The 14,621-nt window shown below is 41.5% G+C and overlaps 1 protein-coding gene across 2 annotated transcripts in view; it reads right to left on the bottom strand.

The window, feature by feature from the left end:
- CEP20 (centrosomal protein 20) overlaps positions 1 to 14,621 on the bottom strand; it is a 79,998-nt gene that overhangs the window by 33,491 nt on the left and 31,886 nt on the right. For both annotated transcript variants that reach the window (XM_069210200.1, XM_069210199.1), the window contains exon 4: positions 5,466 to 5,602. In XM_069210200.1, the coding sequence (XP_069066301.1) occupies positions 5,466 to 5,602 (137 nt within the window). The remainder of the gene's footprint in view (positions 1 to 5,465; positions 5,603 to 14,621) is intronic.

Raw genomic sequence — 14,621 nt, 5'->3', positions numbered from 1 at the left:
TTGCATTCTTATTATATATTTTAAAACTTAAAAATTAAATAAATAAAAGGTAACAAACTTACCGCTTCTATAAATGCAATGCACCAAAGTCTTTGATTTTTGGGTGTGTGAGCTGTTTTGTAGGTATGTAAATGGGTGTGTGGGTCTGTGTGTGAGGGGGTTTTGAGGGTCTGTGAGTGGTTGTCTGGGTGTGTGAGTAGGTCTCCGAGTGCTTTATGTGTTTTTTTAATTGGGGTCTGGATCTGCCACAGATCACACAAGGGACCGCACTGAGAGCCACGGTGTATCAGCAGAATCCTCATGCGCCCCCCCCCCCAAAAAAAAAAAAAAACGAACAAACATTTTTGGGCAATTTCTTGCCGATGAGGGCTCCCTCATAGACCTCTCTATTAGTGTAATGGGGTCAGGGTAACTCTACCCTGGCCCTTTCTTTCACTTTTAATTTTGATATTACCCCTGCGAAACATGTCATGATACACAAAATGGGGACTGCAACTTTCCTCTCAGGTTGCAGCCAGCCAATCGCAGGATTGCTGTTGGTGCATGGATCCGCAGTGGTAGATCTGCTTCTGTAAATATACATAAATAGTTTTACTTTATTAACGCCTAAACTACTAAACAAATTTGCACCAAATTACAAAAGCCCTCTTTCGAGACCAAGATCTAGCTTTCGGACAAATTTGGTGTAATTTATTTTAGCGGTTGGGACTGAAGTTGTGTCTAAAATCCCAACGGGAAATGGCACGGGGAAACTGCGTTTTGGGAGCTCTGATTTTTCTCAGCCCCCACTTGACACATCACTCCAAAAAACTTTCCAGACAGCAGCTGAAAATGGGTGACTAACTAGTTTTGAAAATTTCATGAAGATGTGGCAAACAGCACCAAAGTTATTTGCAAAACAAAAAAACACACTCTTCCGAACTAGAACTACCTACTTGCGATATATATGTATGTGTGTAGATATATATATATATATATATATATATATATTTGTTGTTTTTTTTCACACACACATTACCTAGTTAAGGTCGCAATTAGGTAGATATAGTCAGCACCATTTTTTTTTTTTTTTTTATAGATGGTGCGTTTTATGTTTTGCCAATAAATTTGGCGCTGGTCGCTAAATCTTCGCAAAAAATTCAAAACTTGTACTTTGGCAAGTTTAGCTAGCTGCTGTCTTGAAAGTTGTGGGGTGAGCCATCAAGCAGGGGCCAAGAAAAGGGGGGGTCCTAGAAGACATTTTCCCCATTCTGAGTCAATGGGATTGTTCAAATTCTTGACCACGACTACAGCCCGAACCATTGAATGGAATTACACCATAAGCTATCTCTCTGTCCAGAAAGTGTGCTTTTTGTGATTTGGTGTACATCCCTTCCGTAGTTTTGGAGATCCTAGAGTTTTAAAAATATAGAGATCTAGGGCGGATCCTCTGCAGACCCAAAATGTTTTTTAAGTTAATTCCTATGGCTTTTTAATTCTATTTCCTAACTATAACATCCCTGTGACATATATATATATATATATACCCATACACACACAGAGACACACACACACACACTACAGGGACTGTATAGTTAGGTTATGAATTTACTCACACAAAACCCGAGAAATTCAGCAGTTACAGTTAGAGTTATTTCAAGTAACTATAGCTTGTGCCCTAAGGTAAATATAACTCACGCATTCGCCATGCAGTTTTTTCTTCAATAATTTAATTGAATATGTGTCATTTATATTTTTAATAATAACGTTATAGAAGTTGCCATGAGTGCTGTAATATCTGTGGTAATAAGCAGTGCATGTTATAGTTACCTTAGGGCACAAGGTATATTTACTTGAAATAACTCTAGTTATCATTGCTGAATTTCAATGGTTTTGTACAAGTAAATTCAGAACCTAACTATAACGTCCCTACAACCTTTGGTTTTTAAGTGAATGTCTAGTTTTTTTAAAGTTTATTTCCTAATAAAAATGTCCCTGTAACCACTGTTCTTTCAGTGCATTTCTATGGTTTGTTTTAACGTAAAGTAATTTTAATGACTTTACATTAATCTAACCACTGGTGCATGAGCCAGGCCCTGCAGCTAAGCCCCTGCAGCCACCCAACCCTGTGCCACGTATGGCCTTCAGCCTTGCACAGCGGAAGTTGCAAACCCCTATAACAATCTAATCCCGCGCCACACACTTCTTTGGTCGTGCGCATCTGGGGTTGCAGGCCTTGGGCTAAACACCTATAACCACTCAGCCCAGTGCCACGCATGGCCTTCAGCCGTGCGCGACGGGGATTGGCCACAGGCCTGATTTGCGACCAGGCCTTGGGGCTAAACCTATATAACCGCCCAATCCCACACCACACAGGTCTTCGGCCATGCACAGGGGGAGGTGGCCTTGCAACCAGCCCCCTATAGCCATCCAGAAAGTTTTTCTAGACTTTGAAGAATGATATACTAGATATTATAGGACAAATGGAAAGAAAAATAAATTTTCAAGTAAAAAAAAAAACAACAAAAGTGTGTGATTCCATTTCAGTATATATCTTAAATATTTGATTTGGAAAAGTAATTAAAGCAGGAATGTGACTACTGACACACCTAGACTGAAACTCTCAACCTTCAGGGGGGGGCCTGAGACCTTAACCTCTAGGCCACAGGTGACTCTTTGCTATGAGGTTTCCAGACATACATATGACATTTAACCCAAAGATTTTGATGGCACAAAAACATAAATGTTTCATCTCTATGAATGTTTAGCAGTCAAAGCACTAGCAAATAAACAGACACACTCCATGAGATACCAGGATTTGAACCTTGAGCCTACTGAGTGACAGTCCAATACCTTTACCAGTAGGCGAGAAGTGACTCTGATATTCTTTTTTGTTTTGAAACGCAACTATAACGTTTGAACCAAACATCTTGCTAGTGTGATATTTTGAAGTTATTGTTTGGAGAGACCATAGCAAAAACAATCTCTCTCTCTCTCTCTCTTCCATCTCATTATGGAATGGAATAGAGTGATAGAAAGTGACAGGACCACAGGGAAAGCCTTAAGTCCCCTGAGGGTCTAGTCAGCTTCCCACATCATGCAGGAACCGGAACTGCTCACACAAGCAGGAAACTGCTTTAAATAGCAGTTCCCTGCTTGCAGGAGCAATGTTTTCATCTGTTTCCCTGCATGTATACTTGTGTGCAAGGAAACAGATGAAAACTCTGCTTTTGCATGGTGGGGCAGCGGTCAGCTCCCACCAAGCAAAACCAAACCGCTACCTCCTGAGGGTAGGCACCTGGGGAGATAGCAAGAGCCTGTACTGGAGGGTGGCGGTCCCCAGGGCCATAAATGGCTCCATCATAGTACTTAGCCCCGGAGAGGTGGTGGTTCTGAGGGTTGGGGGTCTGCAACAGATCCCCTACATTCATTTATTTAATCCCCCGGGGGGTGGTACTCCCTGGGGCAGCAGGGGGCTGTGTAGCTCTCCCTTGAATTGAATGAACTGCCCTGGGGAGGTGGCGGTCTCCAGGGAGTGGGGGTGCCATGTAAACACCCCTGGCATACATTAAAAGCAGTGTGCCCCATGGAGGTGGCGGTCCCCCGGGCTTTCATAAGCCTATTGATACCCAAACATATGTCTGCATGATGGATACAGATGCACTGCTGCGCTCATTTTAGGATTTGTGCTACTAAAGAATTTCAGTTATCTTTCAGTCCTATAGGCCTGTACTTGGGTGAGGAAATATTTTATGTGATTTAAAGTGGTGCCTTGGTTAATCTGAACATAAATCAAAGTATTACCCAGAAGCTAGTGGAAGCCCTCAACATGTTCACCCCAAGGTTCAGGGTTAAGAGGAAAAGGACAGTGGCTCAGACCAAGCACTGCGGATACCAAATAGCTTTTCACAACACTTGGGATTAGCCCCTACCAATGTAAGGTGTTCTTGATTTCAACAATCTGACAATCGTTCACACAGGTTAAAAATTAGAACATTGTCATGCCCTATCACCAGCTCCAACTCTTGTTGACAGAACGTCAAGGAAGATGTGATGGTCTACTGTATCAAAAGCTGCCAATACATTCAGTGATATGAATAAGCATGCTTTGCCTTTGTGGGGTAAGTGGTATGAATCATCTGTTATGTTAAGCATGGCAATCACTGTGCTATTGTGGATCTGGAAACCTGATTACCAACGGTTATGTAAGACACTGATGTAAATGCATTGGTTTAGATGGTGTGCTTAATATTTCTCCATGATCTCTACTGTGAATGACAGACCTGTGCTAGGGCAATAGAATGCATTCATGTCAGAATCAGCTTCAAGATCTTCAAAAATAGGGCCCATAATGCCTTTTTAAAAGGATAACACCTTCTGCCACTGATTGGTGATTTTCTTCTACAAAGGAATATGTCAATTTGGCCAGATTAGATAGGATAGAATAAAGTAGGTAGGTCAGTGGCTTTGAGGAGGCACATTACTTTTGGGATTGTTAAAATATGAAAGAATGAAAACAGCTATCCATAGACGTTTTATGGTTGGGGTTGATATAATTTGAGCTGGGAGTGTTTGTGTTAGCCACAATCTCATCTCTAGTTTTTCCTGCAAAAAAGTCAGCAAGTTCGGTGTTTTATGCATCACAGAGCTGTACATAATAAGAAGCAGAGGAGAAGTCTGAGCATTCAGGCTGTAAATAAGTTACATAGATTGACTTGTTTGTTGCTTTAACTTAGTATTTCAGTCCGCTGGATTCACTATATATTAATTTGGTTTGAACCTTTTCCTACATTCTTTTAGGAGTATAGTATATTAGTTTTACATTTGGCTCTGGTTAGGTGCTACTGTAATGAGGCTCAGTGGCATCCTTAGCTAATGTAGAATTGTTTGGGCGTTGCACTGGGTTGCATTGAAGACAGACGGAGAATATGGTACCTCAGAACTATTATTAATATCTTTTTGGTATATGTTTAAGTGACCAGGTAGGAAGTGTAATTTTACTAAGAGTACTATGCTGGTCTCAAAGGCAATCAAATCTTCTAAGAAGATCGTGCTGTTACTAGGAGAGTGATATATTAGGCTACTGTTGAGTGACGAAATGTTGAAGAAAGCAATGTTTACTTGAAGACATTTAAACAAACAGGTTTTAATTTTACACAACTGATGTTATTTTTATGCTTCATAGCTAGACCACCACTTATTTTCTTATCTTTCTGTTTGATAGCTTAACCCAGAGAACCATTAAATCCAAATGAAGGTGAGCTGATTAGGAGCACCATGGATCCTTTGTAAATGTAATGCTTTACTTTAATTCTGTGATTAATCTCAACTGATGGAACACTGGCCACTGAACAAAGGCCTACCCTGGTATACGAAGCAAGGACATTTCTGGACATTTTCAAGCATTCTCTGTATTATAAACTATTTCAATTATGTAACATGGATGAAGAATACAGTAAATTCAAACCCTAGAAAAGCGATCATACCTGTGGCCTTTCTTTCATTGTGATCTCTTAGATTTCTTCTTGGAAGTTGCTGTGCAGATATTTTCGAAAAAGTAGGATATACATTTTCTTCCTTTTTTGCTTGTAAAAAGGTAGACACAATCCCATATAGAAGAGGTCTGTAAAATAAAATAAAAAGCACAGACAGCTACTATAAGAATTATGAGCTTCAGTAATTGATGTATCAACGAAAAATTGTCTATTAAGTAAAACGTTTGCCCTGATAACAGAATGCTAGGAAAACTACCAGGAGCTAAAGGATATAAAACATTATCGAATAATGAATACAAATTGTTCAAGTCATTCATTTTCCTATAATGGAACCTCAGTTTCCCTACTTTCCTAAGCATTTCAGCAAATAGTTTCATGAAAGGGACATGGTGAAACTAATGTTAATCCTAAAACCGCCACATAGATCAGTTAAATAATTTATAGTGAATAGTCCTGTTACATACTGTAGTTTATCGAGCTCAATGTGTTAAGGATATCTCGTTGTACACCTCAAATCCTAGTTCGCCAACAGGAGTATGTAAATTACAGTAACATGTATTAAACAGCACCACTCACACACAAAATTGAATAAACATTTACTAGATAAAACACTTTCTGAATCAATGGCCAATTCTAAACTCCCTATTTAAAGACATCTCCTGTCCTTAAACTGTTAGTAAAAAAAGGTGTGAATGACGTATAATCATTTATGTAGGGCTGTACTCATAAAGACACATTTGTGTGGGCTGTATGAAGGCAAAGATGACAACGTAAGACAAAAATACAATTATGCGGTCTTGCAGGACCATGGTTATGGTGACCACTGCTAATGTTCAATACTTGAATGAGCCATCTGAGAGAAAGAAGGTGTAATGGCCAAATTTTAGAGCGAATACTAACCGTTTTACTTCATGAAACTCTGCTAGCTGGGTATCCCAGAGGCATCAGTAACTGTTACATTCATTTCAATTTAGGGTATCAAGTTGGGTGAAAAAATACATTTCTGCCACTTGGTCAGAATGAAGTATCTTATGGAAGAAAGATTATTTGATCACAGATTGGCATTCATGTTTCCAAAAAGACTCCACAGATTGTAGAATTGATCAAAGGTTTTAGAGCAATTAAGGGCAGATGGCCAGGGTTTAGAGAACTTTTTCCTCTGAGGCTGAGTTATCAACTACCATTCTTCATAACTGTTAAATAGACGGATAGCCAGCAGTGATAGATGCATTCTCACAGGACTGGAACAAAGGAACCAGCTATGTTTTCCCACTATTTGTTAGGACTCCCAAAATTGGCTTCCCATGCTAGTCGACGAGAGGTGTGGTACCAGAGATGCAGAGAGTGAGCTCACAGGCATGATTTCCAGTTTATTTGTAACTTTACGTGCACTGTCCATTTCTCTTCCAGATTTTCTGGAAAGAGCTGCTGTGCTCAATGGCATAGCAGAATTCTGGGATGTTGTGAAGTCTCAAGCCTAATGAAACGAGTTCTCACTTCATTCAACAGGTCTGGGCAGCAAGAGCCAATAAAATATTCTGACTATGAAAAAACTTCGTGGTTGGTGTAAGAAAAGGGATAACAATCCTATAAGGATTTAGGAGTTACATATTTTTAATGTTTTGTCTAGCTTCAATTGAGGAGGTGACAGAAAGGTGAGTTCCTTCAGAGCAATTAACTCGCTTGGAAGTGTGACAAAGACTGAACACTCACTGGTCCGTAAACACTAGAATGGTGTTGGACTGGCAAAGCCCCAACAGCCCGGTACTCTAAATATTCAAGTTTTAAAAAAGGTTCCCAACTGTTTAAAACCTTGCTTCATAACAAAAGCCTTTTCAGGGAAAAAAAACTATATGTCTGTTATTCCTGCCCTGAAAAGGAGTGTGTTGTAAGAGAAAAGGCTGTTTTTGAAAATACATTAACTTTAGTGGTGGCAATCTTACAGTTTCAAGAAGAACAACACTCATACCAGCTTCCTGGATCAACTTAAGTTGTGTTGTCAATCATACACGGGCATGTGAGCTAGCAATAATTCTATGAGTTCATGCCTTTGGATAGGAGGGGATGGTTTGGCCTAAAAGTACTTGCATGGGATTGAGGGTACCCAGAAAATACATGCAATGTGGGATAATGTAATTTTGTTTCTTGCCTCATCCATTTGCTTCAAGGTGCTGCTGTGTTTTGCTCTAATGGTTTAGAGTATTATAGGTGTAGTCACAGATTTATGTCTTTTTCATAGGTGCCTTACAGAAGCAGACACAGAAGTGGAGCTAGATGTCTATACGGTGTGTTGGAAGCTATGACTTTGACTTGTTTGCAAGAAAGGGGGCAATATATTGAAGACTTTTCGGACTCAGTATTAATATTGGTTGTATTGGTTGCTACTTTGCTAGTTCCTGTGTCCAATCATATAGCAAAACGTAATTTTGGGATTGTGACTGTGTTGTACAGAGCTGAAGTGTTTCGATAAAGAAAAAAAGAGAGTAACGCTCTGCCTCCTTAATGGAATAGTAATTTTCCTTAACCACAGTAGCCTTATAGAACTGTTGCCTATCAGTCACTTGAATGGCTGAAATGGGTGCCTAAAGGGAGATCCACAAGCATTTCTGCAGGAAGTCACCATTTTCCTCTGTTCTAACCCTACACACTCCAAAGTCACACTCTCAATCTTTATCTGTAGCTCTACATCCTTGGGAGAACAGAAAGGGTTCTGCTAAGAAAAAGACATAAGCCCTTCAATCTGGGCCACGCAGGACGTCTGCAATATCTGACAGAGAGAATGGGCTACTTGCAGATAGACTGCCTTCAAAGATTAAAACTTTAGTCTCCACCCTCTTAGCCATCGGATGGCAAACAAAGAAAAATGTCATATTCTCCCAGCTGCTCCTATCTAGCCTGCTTAGGAGACATTGCCAATTGTATTTTCCTTAACCCGAAGGAATACATCTCTCTGAGGCTGCCGATATATCAGCTGAGTTATCAGGGTCTCAAATAACAAACATATCTGGGATTTGGAATTCTCAGCCGAGATTTTGATCTCCCTCACAGCCATATTTATGAGGTTTGAGAAAGCCAAGGAAGAATCTGGCAGAGGGTCTTATAGGGAAGAAAGGATACTGAAAGACTCAGGTGAACTTCTGCAAGCCACCCACTTCCCAATAACTTTCTCAACCTTCTCTGTGCACTGACAATTCACTCAGCTCTCAAGTACCCTGTTTAGTGGGAGAATGGGGGGGGGGAAAGAGGTTGAAGGCGCATAAGGCATGGTGGATGAGTTGCACCAGAACCACCCATAGTTGCAACGAAAGGAGCAGGGTCTTTACTAGCCACTTTCATGGGGGAAAAAATCCTGTATAAGCCTTATGTTGACACTTAAACGCCCAGTATGGGTTGAAGGTTTGGAACAGTTAGAGAACTCAGAATGTTGATCTGAAAACAGCTTCAACTGTTGTTCCCTGATGGCACAGGGCAAAATGATACACCTTCCATAAAGAACAAAAAAGGAAACCAAGAACAAAGATTGAAAAAAATCGATTGCAGCTGAAAAGGAATGTTTTTGGATGGCAAAAATGTGTGCAACAAGAAAGAGGTTTCTAGGTCCTGCTTTGGAGGGTTAGAAAATATAACTATAGCAAAACATCTTCCCTGAGGTTGGTCACTCTGAAAGTCAGCCCTACACTGTACAAAGAAGCAGCCCTGGTCATTCAATGCCAACATTCTGATGAATTTTTCTGTTGTTTCACACATGATAGAAATCTGAGGAAATAGTGGAAGTTAATGATGGTGTTTGTTAGTCAAATGATGCAGAGAAATTATGTAGGTCCAGACTGGTGACGAAAAGCGTTTTTAAGATTATGAACCTGGAGAACTTCCTCATAAACATCCTCATCATAGTCCTTAGATCAGCTATAATAACAGTGTCTACCGAAAGTCACTGCTGACTTTTGTGTTTCATTAGAAAAAGGTATCCAAGGTGCAGGCAGAGCCTTGGCCTCCTAATCAATTAGTATCAAGGGCCGAAGAAAGGTATATAGCACTTGTTGGACTTGTAGTGCCAAGACTACACAGAGTGGTTGCGGGAGGTGAGACCCTGAGGGAGACTATCTGTTTGCCTTCTCAGTGATTCAAATTATGAGGAGCATAAACTGTGATGGCAGATTAGACAGCCATGATTTCCAGTAACAAAGAATTAGTGTAGGTCTGGAAGAGATGTGGCATACCTTGAAACACCAGCACTACAAGTACAACACATCAGGGATTAGAATAACACATTTTCATGCTAAGGTCTACATCATCGCACTAAAACGCATTAATCATACAGAACTCCTCCTCTGACTTTATGCAATGAGGGACTGCAATTATAAACAAATGCTAGCCCCTCTTCTCAGCTTGCAATGTTGCTGCCTGTTACTGACAATGTAACGTAGTGGCTGGGCCTGGTCTCATTCTTATGCTGTCCGTCACTTAAGTCAAGTTTAAAAGTGATACTCAAATTATTTATTTATTTAGTTTCCCCTCAGATGCAGCATGGCTAAAGTACCTTTAAACTTTTTTTTTTGCGAATTGTGAGCGGTGGTCAGGCCTCTCCAGCCAATGTGGATCGGGGGACAATTTCACTGATAAACAACTGCTATCATGCTTGGTCAGGTGCCTTCTGTTTGTAAGGGCACACACCACAGTTGATTGGCCCAGGCAGTAACTCAGATTGTTTGTTCCGTTGCTCCTCATGTGCTTGCTGAGACAAGATGATGCAAACCTTCATAGTGTACCTTATGGAGGTGGTTGAGCAGGCTCTCAGTGCAGGATGTTTTTGCAACGCCACAGGGAGAGCCATCACATAGCTCTCTCCTCACTCACGAAGCAGTAAAGAAGGCCTTGAAGTGGAGTCTTTGAGGAGAGGGACACCAAAAGCTTGTGCATTGTGAAAGAGGAGCAGAAAACAGAGGAAAAAGGAAATAAGCCAAGCATTTGCAATGCAATGGGCCTCTTGTTTGCTTGAGTTAGAGCTATTAGCATTGTTAACTCCTAACCGGACTTTTCTTGCCACATAAATTTAAAATGAAAAGTAAAACAGTTTCCCATAACTAACCGGACTTTTCTTGCCACATAAACTGAGAAGTAACTTTCACAAATGCGAGCCCATGGTCACCATCAGCGTAAAGCAGACACACAAAAGGAAACAGAAGTTCACTCGCAGTGAAACTTATCGGCAAAAGTGCAATCATCCATGTAACCAGCAAAAGTGCAAATATCAATGTAACAGGGTCAATGTCATGTAAAGTGCTTGACTACTGCCCAGCGTGATCACGCTGCGAAATAAAGAGAAAAAGTAGTCCAGAAACCATACAGAAAACATCGAGCCTCATATGTTTTCAGTAGTTGGTCGGTGTGCTCGAGGACGGCTAAACACCAGAAAAGGCATGACTTATGCATGCCTTTCACTAATGAAATCAAGCAAATTTTAAAAGGCAAGCCCACAAACCACCCAAACGGATGGGAGTGACATGGGCATGGTTACAAGCCCACAGAGAGATTACCCAGGGACAGAGCACTTTGCGCTCGACCCTAAAAAAGGAAAAACCATCAGCAAGGAGCAATCTGATCATGGGAGCATCATTGTTATTCATAACAGAAGGTTTTCCATAGGCTGTTTTGTGTTTTACTCTAGGTCTCTACTGGAAAGTACCATTGTTGGCACAAAAGTGATGGTGATGGGTGATGTGTTTCAGAGAGCAGGAAGCTGTGTAAAAGTTTTTTTGCAAGCAGTCTTGTTTAGTCAGATATTTCTCTGGGGCATTTTGGTTTTCTTTTGTTTAGTTTTTCGTGGCCTTAGTGCTCTCCTGTGTTTTGCCCCTTATAACAGACCAACCACATCAGGCCACTCTTATTTTTGCTCCTCGCAGCTCGGGTCGGTCCCACTCAAATTGTGTGCTTTTGGGTTAAGGCAGTGTCTAGCTTTTTAGTGTTAAGATAAGGAACCTACTGCTCTGCCACAATAGGTTGCAGATAAGGCAGTTTTTTTGCTCTGCTCAGTCACTGCCTCTTGGCACTATAACTTAACAATTGGAAGCAATGGATATAGTTACCTGCACATCTTCTCAAATGTTAAGGTAATATAAATGGAATAAATAGAATGTTAAGTACAGTAAAAAAAAAAAAATGAAAAGTATGTGGGAGGGTGTTACATCAGACCTCCCTATGCGACCTAGAGAGTGAAACCAGACTGCTGTGCAGTACCACACTCAATTAAACTAGAAGGTTGCCTGGAGCACACTGAAAAAGCAAAGAATCTAAAAAAGTGGTATAAGTAGGTGACCAACAGTCCACAAATATAAAATTGAGTCAAATGTATTTTTATTCTGTTCTTCAAGACATCTTGTTTCAAATTGCACAAATGCCCATACCTGCTGCAGAGGCATATATAGTAAACGTTCAGTGTAGCTAGAGTAAGCAATATAATTCTGCACGCAGATGTAGACACAGTAGAAGTCTTCTTTACAGACAATACAGCTAACACGTTTCATCTTATAGACTTTTTCAAAGCTGTAACATATATGCAATTAGTATAATGGACACAGTTGCATCTGCCAGAGCCTGGTAAAGTGGGAGGCAGGTGTTACATGCAAGATCGGTGTAACGAAAAATAAGAAAGACTTGATGGGCAATGGAGTTTTATTAGAAAGAAAGGGGGACAAAAAAAAACAGTCCTCAAAATTGGTCGGAGATTAATTTGTGACAGTATGCAGTACAACCAAATTCAAACCATAGCAAAGGTAACCTATTGTGCAGTATCCAACTGATAGTGCAAGACAGTAGTCACACTGAGTGAGCAAAATAGTGTGCAGACAACATTCTTATCAACCTCACCCAGTGTCTGATGAGAGAAATGGAAGAAACAAAGTAATTCCACTGCCTTATGTATGTAGGCGTAGCTTATCTAGAGCAGTGGTTATAGTTAACTTGCGAGTTTCAAGGGTTGAGTAATTTAAATATTAGTGGGATGTGCAACAAATTAAGAATTGTAAATTAAGTATCCAAGTATTGCTCCACTACAAAACACTGTGCACCTCTGGTAAGGTAAAGTGACAGGTAGATGGTTGTCATGATTCAAAAAGCAGTTGTAAATTGTGATTGTTTGGATGGACTTGCAGTAACAAGTTTACATCCTAACAAAATCAATCAGTACAATGTTAAGGGTATTGTACCCCAGATGTGCAAAATTGCAACTAAAGAAGTCTTGGGACAATGAACAAATTAGATGAAGAATGTAAACGTGGCCACTATGGTGTAAAGTTGCAAGTAAACTGAAGCTGTAAAATAAGGATGAAAAATGATGTTTGTAAATGGTTCAGGAATGGATCCTGTTCCTAAACTCTGCGACCTTTGCAGAGTCTGTCTTCTTCTGCAATTCCCAGCTGCTAGTTGCAGTTATCAGTCTGAAAGGATTGGATTACATGGGCTGTCTTGAGGTCTGGCTGCCTACATACAATTATCCTGTTCTTGCCTCCCCGCAATGTACATTTTTTTTTGTGAAAAACTGTACTGCAAATTTTACATTTATATTAATGACATTATCAAAGTTGGCATGAGTGCCGTAATTTGTGGGTTAATTAGTATTGCATGGCAAGGGTGCAAATTAAAGTTACCTTAGGGCACAAGTTAAAGTTACTTGAGATAACTATAACAGGTGAATTTCTATGGTTTTGTCTGCTTAAAATGTGAGCCTAACTATAACGTCCCTGTAACCTCTGTTTTTTCAGTAAAAATTTTTTTTTTTTACGTAAAATAATTTTCATTACTATACATTAATCCAACCACTGCCGCACACGGCCAGCATCCGTTGGCCTCAGGGCCTGGCCTACGCCAACTCCCTATAGCCACCCAACCTTGCACTGTGGACGGCCTTTGGCCATGCGCAGCAGGAGTTGGCTGCAATTCCGTGTGACCCCGCCCCTTCCCTGGATGATTATGGCTACGGGGACTCTATCCCCAGGGCGCAGCCTTCTTAATTTCTTTTTAGAGGGGAAGGGAGCTCCCAGCTGATTACCGCCCCAGGGACCTCGTCCCTCAGGGCCCAGCATTAATTAAACATGGCCCCCCTTCCCTGGGCTTATCTTGGCCCTAGGGTCCCAATCCCCCAGCGCCAGGACTTCTAATTTTTAATTATTATTTTTTTGGTTGGGAGGGGGGGGGGCGCAGACCCTCAGACCCTCTTGACTGGCTTATTTCAGCCCCGGGGACCCCATCCCCCGGGGCCTGGTGTTTTATTTCTGGGTAGGGGTCTGCATGGCCCCCATCCATGGGCCAATCTTGGTTCTGGGAGCCCCATCCTTCTAATTTTTGTTTTTTGGGGTGGGGGGGTTGAGGAAGGCTTTGTAGCCCTATCCCTGGGCCGATTTTGGCCCCGGGTACCTCATCCCCCGGGGCCTGGCCATGTCACCTGGGTTCCCCCAGAGCACCCAATCACCACTGTTAAAGGGCCCTGTGGGAGCCAACATTGCTGTCACAGACAGGAAGCTGCTAAACATGCAGCCTCCTGTCTATGAGAGCAATTGTTTACCCCATTTCCCTGCCTGTATTTCTGCAGGCGTGGAAACAAAGGAAACCTGTGCTTATAGCAAGTGAGAGCTGTTTGCCAGCTCTCACTTGCTGGAACTGGAGTGTTTGCTCTGACATGGTGGGAGCTGTCATAGCTCCTGCCAAGTTAGAGCAAGAAGCAAACACCTATGTCCTGGGATGGGCACCCTAGGACATAGCAAGAGCCAGCCCTGGGGAGTGTCAGTCCCATGGGCCATTAGTGGCTCCTCAAGGGGTGCCATGTGGCCCTCCTTTAACTTATACAGCCCCAGGGAGTTGGCAGTCTGATTCTGTGTCATCCTTGCAGCGAAAAACTGCATTCCACTACTCCTTTGTTTGCAGTTCCACCAGACAAGGAGAGTAAAAGTTAGACTCAGCGGGGTGCAAGGTTTGTGGTACAGCTGCTACCACCATGAAAGCAGCAAGTGCGTTGACCCTGCTGGGCAGATACAACAGAGTCTTGTGGGACTCCTTACAGAAGTCTGTAGAAGACCTCCTGAGAGATAGGTGATGTGACTTCCTTGAGGTGGTAAATGTAGGCATAATGAACTCAAACCAAGTTATTAGTGC

The sequence above is a fragment of the Pleurodeles waltl genome, chromosome 10 (assembly GCF_031143425.1).
Source record: "Pleurodeles waltl isolate 20211129_DDA chromosome 10, aPleWal1.hap1.20221129, whole genome shotgun sequence".
Taxonomy (NCBI): Eukaryota; Metazoa; Chordata; class Amphibia; order Caudata; family Salamandridae; genus Pleurodeles; species Pleurodeles waltl.
This window is presented reverse-complemented; position numbering and strand designations above follow the sequence as displayed.